The 17781-nt window shown below is 39.0% G+C and overlaps 1 protein-coding gene across 9 annotated transcripts in view; it reads right to left on the bottom strand.

Annotated features, from left to right (window-relative positions):
- The window catches only part of ECHDC1 (ethylmalonyl-CoA decarboxylase 1), a 60026-nt gene extending 43350 nt beyond the window's left edge, over positions 1–16676 (bottom strand). Inside the window, exons 1-6 of one of the 9 annotated variants that reach the window (XM_030928219.1) lie at positions 16110–16674; positions 15683–15803; positions 14692–14767; positions 6164–6201; positions 5155–5376; positions 1353–1495 (exon numbers count right to left, since the gene is read on the bottom strand). In XM_030928219.1, the coding sequence (XP_030784079.1) occupies positions 1353–1495; positions 5155–5374 (363 nt within the window). In that variant the 5' untranslated portion in view covers positions 5375–5376; positions 6164–6201; positions 14692–14767; positions 15683–15803; positions 16110–16674. Of the gene's footprint in view, positions 1–1352; positions 1496–5154; positions 5377–6163; positions 6202–14691; positions 14768–15495; positions 15804–16109 lie in introns of all 9 variants that reach the window. The other 8 variants (XM_030928214.1, XM_030928218.1, XM_030928215.1 and 5 more) reach the window with 8 other exon arrangements.
- Between the last annotated feature and the right edge of the window lie 1105 nt (positions 16677–17781).

Here is a 17781-nt window from a genome sequence, read left to right as displayed (position 1 = left end):
CATCCCCACCATGAAGCCCCTGACAATTGCCATTCCAGTCTTGGCTTCTCTGAATTTCACTTTTTTTTTTTTTTTTTTGACAGGGTCTCACTCTGTCACCCAGGCTGGAGTGCAATGACACCAACATGGCTCAATGAAGCCTTAAGCTCCTGGACTCAAGCAGCCTTCCCACCTCAGCCTCCCAAGTAGCTGGCACTACAGGCATGCGCCAGCACACTCAGCTAATTTTTTTATTTTTTTGTAGAGACAAGGACTGGCTATGTTGTCCAGGCTAGTGTTGAACTCCTGGCCTTAGGCAATCCTCCTATCTCAGCCTACCAAAGCACTCATATTATAGGTGTGAGCCACCATGCTAGGCAGAGTTTCACTATTTTAGATTCCATATACAAATGAAATCATACAGGAGAGTTTCATTAATAGTAAAGTACCAATGTTGGATGTTATGGTTTGGCTCTGTGTCCCCCAACCAAATCTCATGTCAAATTTTAATTCCCAGTGTTGAAGGATGAAGGAAGGGCCTGGTGGGAGGTGACTGGATTGTGGGGGTGGATGTCCCCCTTGCTGTTCTTGTGATAGTGAATGAGTTCTCATGAGACCTTGTTGTTTAAAAGTGTGTGGCACTTCCCCTCGCCCTCCGGCTCCACCATGGTAAGATGTGCTTGCTTCACCTTTGCATTGCACCATAATTATAAGTTTCCTGAGGCCTCCCAGGCATGCTTCCTGTATAGCATGCAGTACTGTAAGTCAATGAAACGTCTTTTCTTCAAAAATTACCCAGTCTCAGATAGATCTTCATAGCAGTGTGAGAACAGACTACTACATTGGTTGATTAGTAGCAACAAATCTATGTACCACAGGAATATAAGACGTTAATAAAAAGGGAAACCGGATGCAGGGTGCATAGGAACTCTGTATTCCATCAGCAACTTTTCTGGAAATTTAAAATGATTCTAAACTTAAAAATATTTTTAAAAAAGAAATCAATTCACCTTAAAAATAAAGAGACAAAGTGGTGCATTTGAGGGGGCCGGAGTAACATTAACGAGAGAGAGAGAATCCCTCCAAAATATCTAACACAACTGACAGTGTTCTGCTAAACTAGAAATTATAGTAATTTCAAAGCTTTTAACAAGAGCCCTTTGCAGATATACTACTAGTAAAACCTCAGAATCATTTGCTTGTTATATTGTTCCTCCTATAATTCTACCAAAAAGAAAACAAACCAAAATATCCCTATAATCCTTTGAAAGTTATTAAAGTCATCATAATAACCATTAGTAAAATATAAATGTCACAGTCATACATGTCTAATAAACATGTAGAATCTAATGAATAATTCATATAACACTTGCCTCTGGAGTTCCTAGTGATTTCACAGCATTCAGATCAGAACCTGAAGAGAAAGTATTTTTTGCCCCACGGACAATGAGGCCTTTCCCCTCTGTCCAATTTTCCAATTCAATTACTTTTTCCAGAAGTTGTAGCATCATAACACCTGCCAGAGATAGGAGGGGGAAATCACAAATACATGAAGGTGACTGGAAAAATAGAAATAATTTATAAATCGTAAGGTGTCAAGCATACTCTTAGGTCCTATATTTTATAAATATTTACTGAATGTCTATCAAATGCCTACTGCACTGGCACTATGGAGTATACAGGAGAGATATATATGGCAGGCCCTACATTGTAAGTGTAAATTTATTATGTGTCTATCTCTCCATCTATCTTAAGCCCTGTATTGTAAGTGTAAATTTATTATGTGTCTATCTCTCCATCTATCTTAAGAAATCAAACAAATATATGATTATGTAGAAGAATATACCATGCTGTCCTAAGAATAAGAAAATGATACGGTAATAAGAAAAAATTATTTCTTAGGGTAGAGATAAGACATAGACCTGACTTCTCAGCAATACATGTCTCAGTCAATAAAGTTTTATGGGTATAACATGACTATGAGACTTATGATATATTGGACACACAGTATACAGAACAAAGTGCGATTCCTATACTACTGACATCAGAATAGGATGTTAGTTGAGGAAATGAGTAATAAATACCACCTTGTTCTATGGTTAGCAAACTGTCCTCTGAGGGGCTTCAGGCATACGATGGAAGTTCTTCACAGGCCTACCAACCATTAATTCTATGATTTATAGATTGTTACCTTGGTATCACTCCAAAGTTCTATTGGAGCTTCTTTATAATAGACACATTTAACACAGAAACAGCTGGGACTGGCACTTTAAGATCTAATCAATAACTTTTAGATATGCTTATCTTTGGTGATCTTCCAAGTTCATACAGTTCACGGTTTTCAACATGACTAGTTTTATTTTCCTCTGCCTGGGCAATGCTTTAGAAGCCAATGTATAAAGATCATAACAGAGGGTTAAAAACTGGCAAAAAATTAGTACCACAAGGTTCCAAAACATGGCCCCATTAAATTATGTACACTTCTTTGGAATATAAATCCCACAATGTCAAAAACTTATTTTCTTTGCCATTTTCTGAAGTAACCAGGAGTGAGGTGGTTCCACAATAAAAGTTATATTAATGGCACTAACTCACAAATATCTAACGCAGCTATTCTTTCTTATGGCTAATTATGACCTACAGTCATGCATCAACAATGTATCACATATACCATGGTGGTTCCAAGATTAATACAGAGCTAAAAAATTCCTATCACCTAGTAACCATCATAGTCATTGTAATGTAGTACAATGCATTATTCACATGTTTGTATTACAGCTGCCTATAGTATTCAGGAAGTAACACACTGAATAGGTTTGTAGCCTAGGAGCAGCAAGCTATTTCATATGGTATAGGTATGTAATAGGTTACGGGTGTAAGTACACCCTATAATGTTCACACAATGACAAAACCACCTAACATATTTCTTAGAATGTATCCCTATCACAAAGCAACAAATGACTGCACTTAAAACTGTAACCCTTTCCAAGGATGTCCTAGATGCTTTAGAAATATCGTTCTTTTGCTTTCAAGTGATTTACAGTCTAGTAAGGGAAAGAAGAAACCCACACTTTTAGTATAAGAATAAATCTGTATAGGTTAATATGGGCCTTTAATCATTCATAATATTTAAGCTTCTTAAAAACAGGTCAGATGCGGTGGCTCACACCTGTAATCACAGCACTTTGGAGGCAGAGGCAGGCGGATCACGAGGTCAGGAGATCGAGATCATCCTGGCTAACATGGTGAAACCCCATCTCTACTAAAAATATAAAAAAACTAGCCAGGCATGGTGGCAGGCACCTGTAGTCCCAGCTACTTGGGAGGCTGAGGCAGGAGAATGGCATGAACCCTGGAGGCAGAGCTAGCAGTGAGCAGAGATTGCACCATTGCACTCCAGGCTGGGTGACAGAGCGAGACTCCGTCTCAAAAATAAATAAATAAATACAATAAAAACAGATAAATAAATAAACAATGCTGGCCTTTGTTTTAAAACCTTTCCTATGGTGCTGATTTTTTTTTAACCCTTTCCTATGATGCTGAAACGCTGGCTATGAGAATAAGAAAAATCCATACCACTAGTTACTGTTAAACTAATATTTTCAACTTTGCAAAGTAAACCTCAAAAGATGGAAGAGACCTTAAAGAGTATCTAACTGAATGATTTTTAAACAAGGGCCCTGAGTGCTCATTCATCCTCTCCCAATCCAACTTCACCAAATATCATTACCCAAATCAAAGTAGGTCTCCTTTTATTAGTTTTATATATTATGCATCAAAATAATATTTGTTTCTAATTGAATTAAAAATTATTTGTAACTTTTCAGAAACAAATCATCATTATTGATCCAATTTAACCTTCTACAGAAATTTTACCTTTCAATTTCTATTTTTCCTGGACTAATATTAAATTGGTTTTTATTCCCTAAACCAACAGAACATACAAAGTCTCATAAGGTAGTCACTAGTCACCCGTATATATTGAGTGCTTGATATGTGGCTAGTCCAAATTGAGATGTGTCGTAAGTATAAAATAAATATCAGATTTCAGAGACTTAGTATGAAAATAAAAAGAAAAATACCTCATAATTAATATATTACTGACATATTGAAAAAAATATTTTGGATATACTGAGTTATAAGTGAATTGTTAAAATTAATTTTACCTTTTTTTATTTTTTTAAACTATGGTGACTAGAATATTTAAAATTGCGCATGTGGCTCACCTTTGTTTCTTACATTATGTTTCCATTGGTCAGCAATGGTACAGAGAGAAAAGTCATCTTGGGTTTAAAGACTCACCACTGGTAATTTACAAAAAGTTTACAGATTATTGAATTATGTCTACAGTACGACTGTAATATAAAGTAGGTATATGAAAATTTTGTGACATTTTCTGAGCCCCAAATTTCAAATGCTACTAAAGATTATAATCAAGAAGTGCATAACTGAAAAGGGGAGATTAGTAAAATCAACTTGAAAATAGGAGTGGTGAATATTCAACAAGGCTACTCATCAGCTCTTGCATAACATACTTGTAGCAGAATTCAAATTTGAACTTCAGCAACAATTACAAAGTACCACATGTCCTGCGTCTTCAGTTCTCTTAAATATAAAATGCTTATATGCTAAGAGTGTTGACTAGAAAATAGAAGGCATTCACGAGTATCTAAGAGTTAGGGAAGAGTCCACAGCCAGACAAGTGCCGTGTTTCTTCTGTAACCATTGAATTAAAAGGTTAAAAACTAACAATGATTTTATCTCAATTCATACAAAAAAATTAAGCTAAATAATTCTTTTCATTAACAGGCTTTTCTCTTTAGTTTCAGAACTCTGAAACCTCTTCCTCCTTGTTTCCTAGAATTAGCTGAAAACAAAGAAGTTATTACAGTTAATGAATTTCAATGGAAAATATAATCAAGATTAATTTAGGTTTCCTTTTTATTTTATCTGTATTAATGAGTTTTCTGAAAGCATTCAAATATCCATAATTATTAAAAATTACTTAAAGTGTTTCTGGTTCATATTACAGAGTTGTTGTTTTTGTTATTTTTCTCATGTTCTACCAAGAGTACCAGGACTTTAAAACATTCTGTCACCAGACCAAGGATAAAAAACATGTGATAACAGGTTAGATTTAGTGTCATTCTTCAGGAATAAAAAGATCCCTAATACCTGAGAAGGCATTCATTTTACTTGGATTGTTCAGAGTAAGAATGCCAATGCCACTGTCTTCCTTCTGAAGGTCAATGGATCCACCAGGAAACTGCTGAAGTTTTTTTTTCACTTCTTCCTCATAAAATCCATGGGATGTACTATAAAGTGACAATCCTGTTTGATGTAGCAATTTTGTCCTTCCAGACAGAGAGGATGTCTTCAAAAGACTTTTTGCCATTTCTGGAAAAGAGAAATAAGTATGCAGTAGTATAGATGAATAGGCACTCATTATGTGTCAATAGGCTGTAGTAATGGACCCTGCTGTGGAACTGGGAATACTTCCCCATTTTTTTTTTTTTTGAGATATAGTTTCACCCTATTGCCCAGGCTGGAGTACAGTGGAGCTATCTCAGCTCACTGCAACCTCTGCCTCCTGGCTTCAAACGATTATCATATCTCAGCCTCCTAACTACCTGAGACTACAGGTGCCCACGACCATGCCCCGCTAATGTTTGTATTTTTAGTAGAGGCAGGATTTCACCATGCTGGCCAGGCCGGTCTCGAACTCCGGACCCCAAATGATCCACCCACCTCGGCCTCCCAAAGTGCTTCGGATTATAGGCGTGAGCCGCCCCGCCTGGCCACTTCCCCATTTCTAAAACCACTCTTTCAGGAAATGATCAGTATGGAATTCCTTTCATTTTTCCCTCCTTTTCAAACCAAATAATTCACAAAGCACATCATTTCAGTATATATCACTGAGAGACAATGGCATAATTACAGTATATTTACTGTGCTCCAATACAATAGGAAAGCTTAGAAAAAATGCTGCTCTGTATTTTGCACCATCTCCTGCCTCCAGGTCGTCTTTTGCATCACATGCTTCTTCATTCTGCAACTCTTAACTTTTTCAAAATCTAAGAATAAATATAGTCCAAGTGTCCCTTTGGAAACAGCCTCTATGCAGAAATGCTACAAGAGCAATCCCACTCTCTAACAGAAATTTTATTCTTAACATTATTCTTACCTTCTGCAAAGCTTTCAGGCAAAAAGCTGGAAAGGGTCCTAAGAAAAATGGGGAGGGAAATACAAATGTCTGTGTGGTTTTTCTGTTCCCCAAGGTTCTGTCACTCTTCTCCTCTTACTCTTTTACCTCCTGAGTAATCTCTTCTCTGCCAATAAGCTTTTCTTGCCCTACTTAAACATTCTTGTTGATACAAGACTACATTCAAAAAAGGATACAAAATATAAGTTACAGTTCAATGAATTTTCACAAGGTAAATGCATTCTAGTAAATAGCACCCAAATCAAGAAACAGAACATAACCTGAACTTCACAAGATTCTCTGTCACCTTTCAGTCAAAACCCCTCAAGTAGGCCGGGTGCGGTGGCTCACGCCTGTAATCCCAGCACTTTGGGAGTCCGAGGCTGGTGGATCACGAGGTCAGGAGATCAAGCCCACCCTGACTAACACGGCGAAACCCTGTCTCTACTAAAAATACAAAAAATTAGCTGGGCGTGGTGGCGGGCGCCTGTAGTCCCAGCTACTTGGAGGCTGAGGCAGGAGAATGGCGTGAACCCGGGAGGTGGAGCTTGCAGTGAGCCGAGATCACCCCACTGCACTATAGCCTGGGCAACAGAACAAGACTCCGTCTCAAAAAAACAAAAACAAAAACAAAAAAACCCTCAAGTAAAAGTAACTTCTTGACTTCTAATACACAACATTACTTTTGAACTTTATATAAATTGAATACTATATATTGTGTGTCTGGTTTCAATTTTATTAACATCCATTAGTGTTATGTGTAATCAGAGTCTAAATAGCCCATTATTCTCATTGCTGTATTCTATTTGTGAACCCAAAATATGAGACAGGTCTCATCGCAACCAATTTAGAATGTTTATTTTGTCGAGGTTAAGAATGCGCCCAAGACACAGACTCAGGAGGTTCTTACCACACGTGCCCAAAGTGGTCGGGGTATGACTTACTTTTATACATTTTGGGGAGACATGGGACATCAATCAATATGTGTAAGATGTACACTGGTTCTGACCGAGGTAAGACAACTCTAAACTTTTGGGGGGCAGGGTGGTGGTGGGGAGGGGGCAGGAGGTAGATGTAGGCGAGGTTTTCCAGGTCATAGGTAGATAAGACAAAAGGTTGCATTCTTTTGAGTACCTGATCAGCCTTCTACTGAATACACAATTTAGTCTGGCTCAGTGAATCCGCATTTTCACATAAACAATAGGGCAGAGGAAGTAATCAGATGTGCATCTGTCTGAGGTTAGCAGAGGGATGACTTCCTTTTTGCGGGCAGGGGTATTTGAGACAGTCTCTCCTTTGTCGCCCAGGCTGTATTGCAGTGGCACCATCTCCACTCACTGAAACCTCAGCTTCCCAGGTTGAAGCGATTCTCATGCCTCAGCCTCCCAAGTAGCTGGGACTACAGGCATGTGCCAACATACCCAGCTAATTTTTCTATTTTTTGTAGAGACAGAGTTTCACCATGTTGGACAGGCTGATCTCCAGTTCCTGGCCTCAAGTGATCTGCCCACCTTGGCCTCCCAAAATGCTGGAATTACAGGTGTGAGCCACCACGCCCAGCCCAGAGGGATGGCTTTCTGTCCAGCACCTATGAACATAAGCTATCTGTTTAAATGTCAGAGTGAAATTCAACAGAAGTTAGTTTTAGGGTAAAGATCGTGAGGATCACAAGGAATTTCCTTGTGGGCAAATTGTGAAGGAGGTATATAGCTTTCATCTTTTCAGCCATCTTATTTAGGAATAATATAGGAGTAAGGTTTGCCTGATGTAGTTCCCAGCTTGACTTTTCCCTTGGCTTAGTGATTTTGGGGTCCTGAGGTCTATTTTCCTTTCACATATTATATAAATATACTACAGTTTATCTATTCTAATCTTAATAGACATTTGAATTATTTCTAGCTTTTGGCATGACCATAGAGTAGTTATTCTGAGGTACATACTTTGTGTCACTAGTGGCTACAGTACTGAATACATAAAAGGTACTTAGTAGATAATGAGGGAGAATGTAGGCAAGTAAAAAAAAACAACTCATCAGGCAGTCAAAAGGAATGCCACAAACTTGTTTTATAGCTTTAAAAATGTATCTACTATGTGAGTTATAAAATGGTATCAAAAACTGTCAGAGAACAGGACTCATAAAGGTTACAATACAATATCCCGTTTCCACTTTAAGTCAAGTGACATTTTTACCAAAGTGTTTCCAATGAATACTTACCTGACCACACAGTGGGATGTAATCTCCTCAAACAGATATATTCCAAAAACTTGAGAACAGTATTTCAAAACTTTACCAACTAAGGTGGCTTGTAACTACAATATTGAAGATACCAAGACGTTTCTTAAATCTCCTCAAGGAGACTGAAGTGTAACTCAGAGAAATCGTGACCTAATACACTATATTTTAGAGTTTGACAAAAAAAGTAGCGAGATGCTTGTCATCTTAAAAAATGATATCCAAGAATAAAAACTGGATGTTGTTTTTCCAAGAAAAGAAAGGTGTTCTAACTTACCATCATGTCTTTGATGGGACCTGCTTTTAACTGTCATAATTTTATTCTATCCCTTAGTTTCAAATTTCTTATCATCTTTCTTTGTATCCTCCCTCCCTCCCTCCCACCGAAAAAGTCACCAGTTGCCAACAGCTATGGTTACCGAATAAATAATAATGAAAGCACTGGGTGACCTACTTAATGAATTGTGATTAATAAGGTTTGGGTCAATGTGATATACAAAACTAGTAAGCAACTAATAAGGAAAGTCAAATGTTACAAGTTGCAAAATATCTAAATATTTAGTATTTTCAATACTTTAATATCTTCATCTATGGCAATTCCATACTCCTTTTCCAAAACTCATATAGTGTAACTTATGCGACATCCTTCCATCCCATCACCTGTTCTGTCAAATTAGAAAATGATACGGTATTAACTGATTCTATGGCATTAACAGATTTTAAGGTATCTAAGGCCTCCTGAAGAACTAGAAAGCTAGAGGGAACAATGACCAAACATGATTTTGCAACATTCCAGGATATTTTCAGTCAACTCAAGGGACCTTGCAAGATTTTTAAAATAAACTTCAAAATAAAAGAATCTAATTAGAACATGGAAATGTTTAGTGACATAATAAAGGCAGAATGAAAGCTTATATCACAGATGTTCTCACCACCTAATTTAGTGCAATAATAGGTACTTTACCAGTACTATATAAAATTACTGGGCATGCAGAAGAATGAGAGGATACTGTAAAACTAAATAAAATTTTTAAATGCCAAAAATTACTGCCATATACTTAAATAATAAATTATTTAATTTTAAACAAATGATTCATTTGAATAATGTTCCTGCAAATATGATTTTCACTCACTGAATATTATTCCCCATATTTAACTTATCTCTTTCCCTTATATAGCTCCATTACCCAAAACTGCAGTCTGGTTCAAAGACCTATTTCCTTGCTTTCCCAGAGGGAAGTAAAAGTTCTGTCTATGGAAAGGAAGTATTTCTGAAATTATTACCATTAGTTATCTACTATTATTAGAAAATGAGCTATCCTGGTCAAATAAACTATCTCTCTTTAACTGGAAAGCAAAACTTTCCTGGGCAAGGACAAATTCTTTTGTTGAGAGTTTTCTTGCTCTAACGCACAGAGAACTGTATTTATAAATATTTTACCCTGAAGGAGAAATAAAGTGATAAGCATAGAAAATTCAGGTCTATTCCTCTGCACAAAAAAACTTGGTCTCCACAACCCTTTATCTTTAACCTGAACATCCCTTTCTATGGATCCCAGTCTTTAGACAAATTCAACCAACTGTCAACCAGAAAGTTTAAATTTACCTATAGCCTGGAAGCACCCCCGCTTTAAGCTGTCCCTCCTTTCTGAACCAAACCAATGTATTTCTTAAATGAATTTGATTGATGTTTCATGCCTTCCTAAAATATGTAAAACCAAGTTGTACCCTAGCCACCTTGGGCACATGTTCTCAGGACCTGAGGGCTGTGTTACAGGCCATGGTCACTCATATTTGGCTCAGAATAAATCTCTTAAAATATTTTACAGTTTGACTCTTTTCATCAGCAACACCTATATTCTCATGGCAGGATGTATTTATTATTAAGTTTATGTTTGTAATCTCCATTCATAACCATAACCCTCCCACACTCAACCACTATTCTTTCTGTTTCACCTCCCTTTTCACTACCCTTAGAACAAAGTTCAGTGGTCAAAGTCTGTGAGAAAAATAGGAAAATATACCAAAATATGTCATTCAAAATGAGTTCTGAAGTTTCCTTTACTTTTTTAAAGGCAAAATTTTAAAAACATAGTAACTGGATTAGCAATTAAGACAAATATTTTAAAACAGGATGGTATTCTTTATTGGATTATTTAAAGTAGGTAAGTAGACATTTAGCTGCATTCTCAGAAATAAAAACAGTTATTAGTTTCTTGGCATATGGACCATTAAATTTACATTTATATGTAGACTTTTCTGGTCAAGAAATGGGATCCAAGTGTATAGACACATATGTATATGTTAAGAGCATTTGGTGAGAGGTAGTTCTGTAGCAATTCAACGGCTATTTATTGAATTCCTATTAGTGATCACCCCATTGTTAGCTATTTCAGAGAGAAACAAAACATCTTTAAACGTTTGCAGTTTTGTCAGAGAAACAAAGTATTCACACATAAAGCAAAAATAACTCAAATATCTAATAGAAAATAGAGCAAAGTCTCTCCTTTTATTGAGCTCTACTAGAGAGTTCCATTAAACTTAATGTATAGTCTTAATGAAAGGATATCTTTTTTTTTTTTCCACCAGCAAACTTTTATCATGTAGTCTAAGGATTTTCTTTAGGTACAAATGGATCCAATAACATTAAATCAGTGCATGGAATTATGATGCTTTATTGCCCTTCATTCTAATTTTTAAAATTCTAAGCAGAAGTACAACCAAAATCAAGCAACATACCAGCTTTGCTAGGGAGTAAATATCAAATGTATATACTCACATACACATATATAAAACCAGAATTATCCTACATATGTGTAACCAGAATTTTTAGTTATGAAACAGTGCAATACTAGTGTTTCACAGCTATATATTACTTCTATAACAAATGACTTTTGTTCACTGAGTTGAAATTTATGTTACATTGCATTTCACCAGAAAGAAAAGAAACACAGATGTGAAGAATGAAGAAAAATATCAGTTGAGTCACCTAACCAGTGCTGAAAAAGTTAAGTTTCAGAATACGGGTATATTCTATTTCTTAACCTAGATAATGTCATCCACAGTTATTTACTTTGTTTTCTTTAAACTCATCTTATGCATTTCACTCTCTATATATGTGTGCTACATTACATTTACTTCTCAGGAAATATTTTCTTCCTGTCCAGGAATTCCTTCCAATCTCCTAAACTGCCAGTTGTAAAACTAGTTTCTTAAGAACTCTGCTTTACATATTGCATCAGTAGCCACTGACAATAATTACAACCTATAGATGTCTGAAATTTCTTTGTTGACAAGTCTGGCAGCTAAGCAAGGGTCCTTATTAAAGGTAATGATATTTCTTAGAAAATCATGCACAACCAGAAAACATAACAGAAAGGTACATATGAGATAAGCTGTAGCATTTTAGGGCTGGTCAGGACAGGGACTGCATCTTACTCACAGCTCTTAACACAGAATTTTACATTAAATTTTTGTGGAACTTAATGACACATATTGTGATTATTACTATATAGGTAATTACTATATGGGTACCTAGTCATCATTTTCTAAACTAAAGATAAAATCTATATTTACAAAATAAGAAAAAGAGAACTATTTCAGGCCGGGTGTAGTGGCTCACACCTGTAATGCCAGCACTCTGGGAGACCAAAGAAGGCAGATCACCTGAGGTCAGGAGTTCAAGACCAGCCTGGCCAACATGGCGAAACCCTATCTCTACTAAAAATACAAAAATTAGCCAGGTGTAGTGGCACACACCTGTAATCCTAGCTACTCGGGAGGCTGAGGCAGGAGAATAGCTTGAACCCAGGAGACAGAAACTGCAGTGAGCTGAGATCGTACCGCTGCACTCCAGCCACGGTGACAGAGCGAGAGACTGTCTCAAAGAAAGAGAAAGAAGAACTATTTCACTCTTGGGTACTTTAAAAATGCAAACCCAGGGGTGTAGCTACAAGTGAGGGTATCATAACCAAATAATCTTTCACTAGCCTCTGGTCAGCTTGCCCAAGATCCACAACTTCTCCATCGCTCCTAGCTGAGCAATCTCTGCTCTTCAGAAAAGGAGGGCAAGAGCTACTTGTCTGGTTTTATTCATATTTACAAAACGGGTTTGTATGCAACATAATCTCTACTGCATCACTAATAAAAATATTAACACTTTTTAAGAAATGAGGTTAATAGCCGGGCGCGGTGGCTCACGCCTGTAATCCCAGCACTTTGGGAGACCGAGGCGGGCGGATCACGAGGTCAGGAGATCGAGACCATCCTGGCTAACACGGTGAAACCCCGTCTCTACTAAAAATACAAAAAATTAGCCAGGCATGGTGGTGGGCGCCTGTAGTCCCAGCTATTCAGAAGGCTGAGGCAGGAGAATGGCGTGAACCCGGGAGGCGGAGCTTGCAGTGAGCCGAGGTCACGCCACTGCACTCCAGCCTGGGTGACAGAGCGAGACACCTTCTCAAAAAAAAAAAAAAAAAAAAAAATGAGGTTAATAGACAATACAAAGTCATTCTACATATCTATATATAATACATATTTTATAAGGGTCTGGTTAGTGGTATTCTTCCTACTTTAACTATTTGAACAGATTTTTCTCACAAGGCTATTAGGTATTATGAGTTAAGGATAACCTGACACATTTTCTATAACTTTCTCAGAATGAAAGGCAATTTACCCAGTATGTATTGAGATAAGACTTGACTTAATGTGCCCCTCCCTTCTGCATTCTATTTACTGAGGCAACAAAGGGAACTTGCTTTCTCCCTCTCTCCCTTTCTCCCTCCTCTCTCCTCTGCAACCTACGGCTGCCTTCAATTTGGGAAGTGTCCCATTCTAAGAAGGCCAAATAGACTAGAGCTCAGGGTTCCTTAGGAATGCTTCCAGTCTAGGGAAGCTGTCAAAGTCACGTACTAGTTCAGTTAATAAACCTCGGAGGCCTACATATTCAGAGTCAAATATAGTATACCTGGGTGCTTTTGCCTAAAATATGCCATTAATCAGGCATGAAGATACAATTCAGGCCGGGCGCGGTGGCTCAAGCCTGTAATCCCAGCACTTTGGGAGGCCGAGGCGGGCGGATCACAAGGTCAGGAGGTCGAGACCATCCTGGCTAACACAGTGAAACCCCGTCTCCACTTAAAAAATACAAAAAATTAGCCGGGCGAGATGGCGGGCGCCTGTAGTCCCAGCTACTCGGGAAGGCTGAGGCAGGAGAATGGCGTGGACCCGGGAGGCGGAGCTTGCAGTGAGCTGAGATCCGGCCACTGCACTCCAGCCTGGGCGACAGAGCGAGACTCCGTCTCAAAAAAAAAAAAAAAAAAAAAAGAAAGATACAATTCAATGAAGGAGATCCATGTAGGGCAGAGGCCCTGATTTCCACCTTGATAATATCTTCAGAATGAAAGTGCTAAAGAAACCTGATAAAGACATAGATGGTTGCTTTAAAAAAAACCTTTTTTTATTTTTTATTTTTGCCTGTCTTCCATAATCCTGTTTAAGGGAAGAAACAAGAGTTAATCTAGAAAATAAAGAGTAGGGACTTATAAAAGCATTAGCATTTTGTGGGAAAGTAGAATCAGTAAACAACGTATCTTCTGCTCTCATTGTAAAGGGGTCTGTCTGCTCTGTCTTGATACATTATCCCTCTCTCCAACATCAACACTACAGCATTTAGTATGAATGCCATCAGATATCCTTTTATCCTCAAATCATTAAAACATTAAATATTTATGTAATAGTAGTATTTTGTCTCATTAGTCATCTTTGATCTATCACTGAAATGCCAATTTTTCCAAGAAAATCTTATAATACTTCACGTTTCCTTTCACTATTAATTCCATATTTTTTCTCTTCTCTCATTCTATTCTCTCCCACTACCATCTCTCCTTTCCTCTCCTCCTCTTACATTCCTTGTCTGTGCCAGAAAAACCTGAGAACACTGCTTGAGCCTGCTAGATTCACTGACCCCAAGTTTAGAAATCCAATTCTAAAAATTTTATAATAGCCTATTATGTATACTTTCATCCCAGTTCTAAATTCAGAGACTATCTTAGACAAAAGCTCAGCGATGAGATGACAAGGTGTTAGTCCTTATTAATCTACTATAGAATCTAATAGTACAAAGTGAACAGGGCTTAAGATTCAGGTTCTGTAGAAGCATGTAGTTAAACGATTGGTATTTTGGATTTCTTCCAGAATCACAGGAAGATGAAAAGGTTCTGAGGCATTTACAATTTTACAAGCTTTCTTCCGGGTAAAACTTATGTTTAAAACTTGCCAAGCAAGATGTCTTGCAGCCCGCAGCCCCACCACAAAGAAGATTCGGTGCAGCCGAGCAGCTCACTACCAAGCCACTGAAAAGAGGAAAGAAAGCCCATCTGAGATCAAAGGTCGCACTTTCCATTTTTTTTCAAGTTCTGCAAAGGTGATCTGTTCCCCCTTAGTGCACAGGAAATAAGTGAGATGTTCTCTTAAAAGCCCTTACCTATTTTACCTTATATTGTAATCACTAAATCCAGAAGACTAAGGTAAACTCATACTTAGAGAGAAAACAATTAGCCTAGAGCACGCAATAGAAATCAGAAGCATTTGATTTCAGACTGTCTGTATATCGCCTGTTTTTAAAAGTTCTGATTCGGTTGTAGGCTGTCATAATATAAACTGCCTTTCAAGGTTCATTACATGCCACCCACAACTCTCTCCCTCACACAGGCAAAATGCACAACTTTCAGTTCCTGAAATCCTTCTGATTTTTTCGCCATTTCAAGCTTTCGCATATGCGATCTCTCTTTCCGTTACATTTTTGTCTTCCTCAGAGTAACTTCAAATCATCTCCTCTAACATAGGACTACATAAAGTCCCCTTATTGTCTGCTCTCACAACATCTGTATCTCTCATCACTACTCTCTCACTCTTTGCTGTAATTAGTTTTTTAACCAGTTCTTCCCATTAGTCTCAGCTGCAAGAGGGTATTTGCAGTGCCTAATGATAATTTTCTTAAGCCTAAATTCCATACAGGGACTTAAGAATCTGGCCAAAAATCAACTCTCCAACTATCCTGTTTATTAATCTCACCACTCACCCTGTCTCAACGCCATGGTTCTTCACAGGCTGGCTTCTCTTCCTGGAATGTTAATCACTGCAGTAATCTCAACTGACTATATGGTCGCCTTTCAGGCCAGAACCCAATAAGAAATCAAGAAAGGATCACCCGTTTCAGTACTGCGCTCCTCCCCCGCCCTCGTAGATTTCACAAATACACTTCTCACCACAAGCTTGTCTCTTCCAAGAGAATGCTAGTTCTTCGAAAGGGGTCCTTTGTTTTTCTTGCCCTTGTCCAGTTCCTCTGCGTACCTCTAGCACCTAGAGCAACAGCTGCTATACAGGAGGCTCCCAGATGTGGAACAGAGAAAAGAACGGAGTGTTTATTTAGATGTTGCCTGAAGTCCTTAACAGCCCCTTCAACCTATAACTTAACTGTGGTTTTAATCCCCTACACGTGTAACCCCTGTATGTGTACGCAGCGTTAAAAGGATTACTGCAGCTCAAAAATTCTCCAATGAAAGAACCTCTACCAGAATGGAGTTGCTCATCTTTCGTTCTTGAAAAGTTGGTGGCACGATACAAGAAAAGTTTTAGTTAAGCAAGACAATTTAATACATAAAAGACAATTACAGAAGTCACAGGGAACATTACCTAACTTAGCACAGGGCCTCGAATGTACTCCGAAATTAAATCAGTGTGTAGAAAGCAAGCCTCCTTATGCTTTTGAAAGTGTAATCTCGCGATCTCCCGGCGCGCTCTGCGAAGACCGATTCATCTCTTCCCCTAGCCCTTCTTCCCCGCCCGGCGTACAGTCGACCCGTGGCGCTTAGCACCGCGTCTCCACGTCCAGCAGGTGGCAGGCCTGCGCAGCGCTTGCAAGGGACAAGTCGCAGAGCCGGGGAGGCTCGCCGTCTGGGACACGTTTGGAGAAGAGAGCGCTACAGTCCATTCCACGGCGACATTTTAGGATTCTCCCACTAACAACACTAAACTGAAGCACTAAGGCCAACCCTTACGACCACGTAGCCACGCAGGCCGCGGCGGTGACTTCCTTTTCCGCTCCCTTACACACGCTCTTCCGCTTTGCGTGCCTTTGTTTCTGCTCCCCCCGGGAACCTCCTCCGCGACTCTCCTCTGTTCCTGTATGTCCCCTCCTCCGCGTCGCCGCCTTTACTATCCTACGCTCCTTTTCCTTTCTCCGAGGACTTTATCCTGTTCCCCTGTCAGTTCCCGTGACCCCGGAAATCCCGCCTCTGCCGCGATGCTCCCCCTTTCCTACAGCCGTATCGCTCCCCCTAGTGTCGCGAGTGAGCCCGGGGGGCGGTCTCCTATTGTTCTTGGCTTTGAATTTTCGCTTTTGCAGCACAGGATTAGGGCTGGGAAAGGAGGCTGCTGAACCGTACTTGTTTTGGCTCCAATAAACGTGGGAAAAAGGGGAGGCAAGGAAGCCAGTGTAGGCAAACAGCGAGAGGGGAGAGGACAGAAAGGTACCGAAGGTCGACCCTTTTTAGATATCTCATCCGAGTTATTGAGGGGAATGGGTATTTAGCCAGTTTTTTGTGTTTTTGTTTGTTTGTTTGTTTGTTTTTACCCGAATACCCAGTGTATGTCCTGAATGTGTGGATGTGACGAGGTGTTTATAAAGCTCAGTAAGTGTAAAATTCCGTGCCAATACATTTTGTATACCTCAGACAGGAAGTGCTTTGGAAGATCCTTGAAAGGGGAGGTCATTTTACGCCAATGTTGAGATCGTTTTTTCAGAGTCGTGGGACTAAAGGTAGACCTTAGGTAGTCGATGTCAAAGATAAGCGCAGCTGGACATTAAAGCGGTGAAAACATTTGTTCAGTTAACTACTGACAGGAAAGAGCTGAGCACTATTTCGATTTGTGCAGCGGTGACCCGAGCATTTTTAAAGGGAAAGGGTATATGCGGGCGCTCAGTAGAGAAAGTGAACCTACAGAGTTGTTAGTGTAAATGTGATTAGGCCAGCTGTGTGTGTGTGTTTCAACAGTTACCGCAGGATTGTATCCTCCTACGGAGGATTTTATCCTTCTTGATTACATTTCCAGGGAATGGCTCTCTGGTCCTTGAGAGAGAACTTCTGAGTAGCAAGAAATAAGTATTTACAATTGCAGGCCCTTTAGTAAATGTTCTAAGAAAGGGATGTCAGAGACCTATCATCAGTTCTGTGCTGGTTACATCACGTAGTTCAGCTTACTGAGGCAGTCGTCCTGGGCACAGGGCCTTATGCTGCTAAAGCTGTGCTAGAGTTTGGTCGTCTCTGAGCGCAGGGATTTGGATGGAATGGTCATGTGCCTGGAG

The sequence above is a fragment of the Rhinopithecus roxellana genome, chromosome 4 (genome assembly GCF_007565055.1).
Source record: "Rhinopithecus roxellana isolate Shanxi Qingling chromosome 4, ASM756505v1, whole genome shotgun sequence".
In the NCBI taxonomy this organism is placed as follows: Eukaryota; Metazoa; Chordata; class Mammalia; order Primates; family Cercopithecidae; genus Rhinopithecus; species Rhinopithecus roxellana.
Note: the sequence above shows the minus strand (reverse complement) of the source record. Positions and strands in the feature narration are given on the sequence as shown.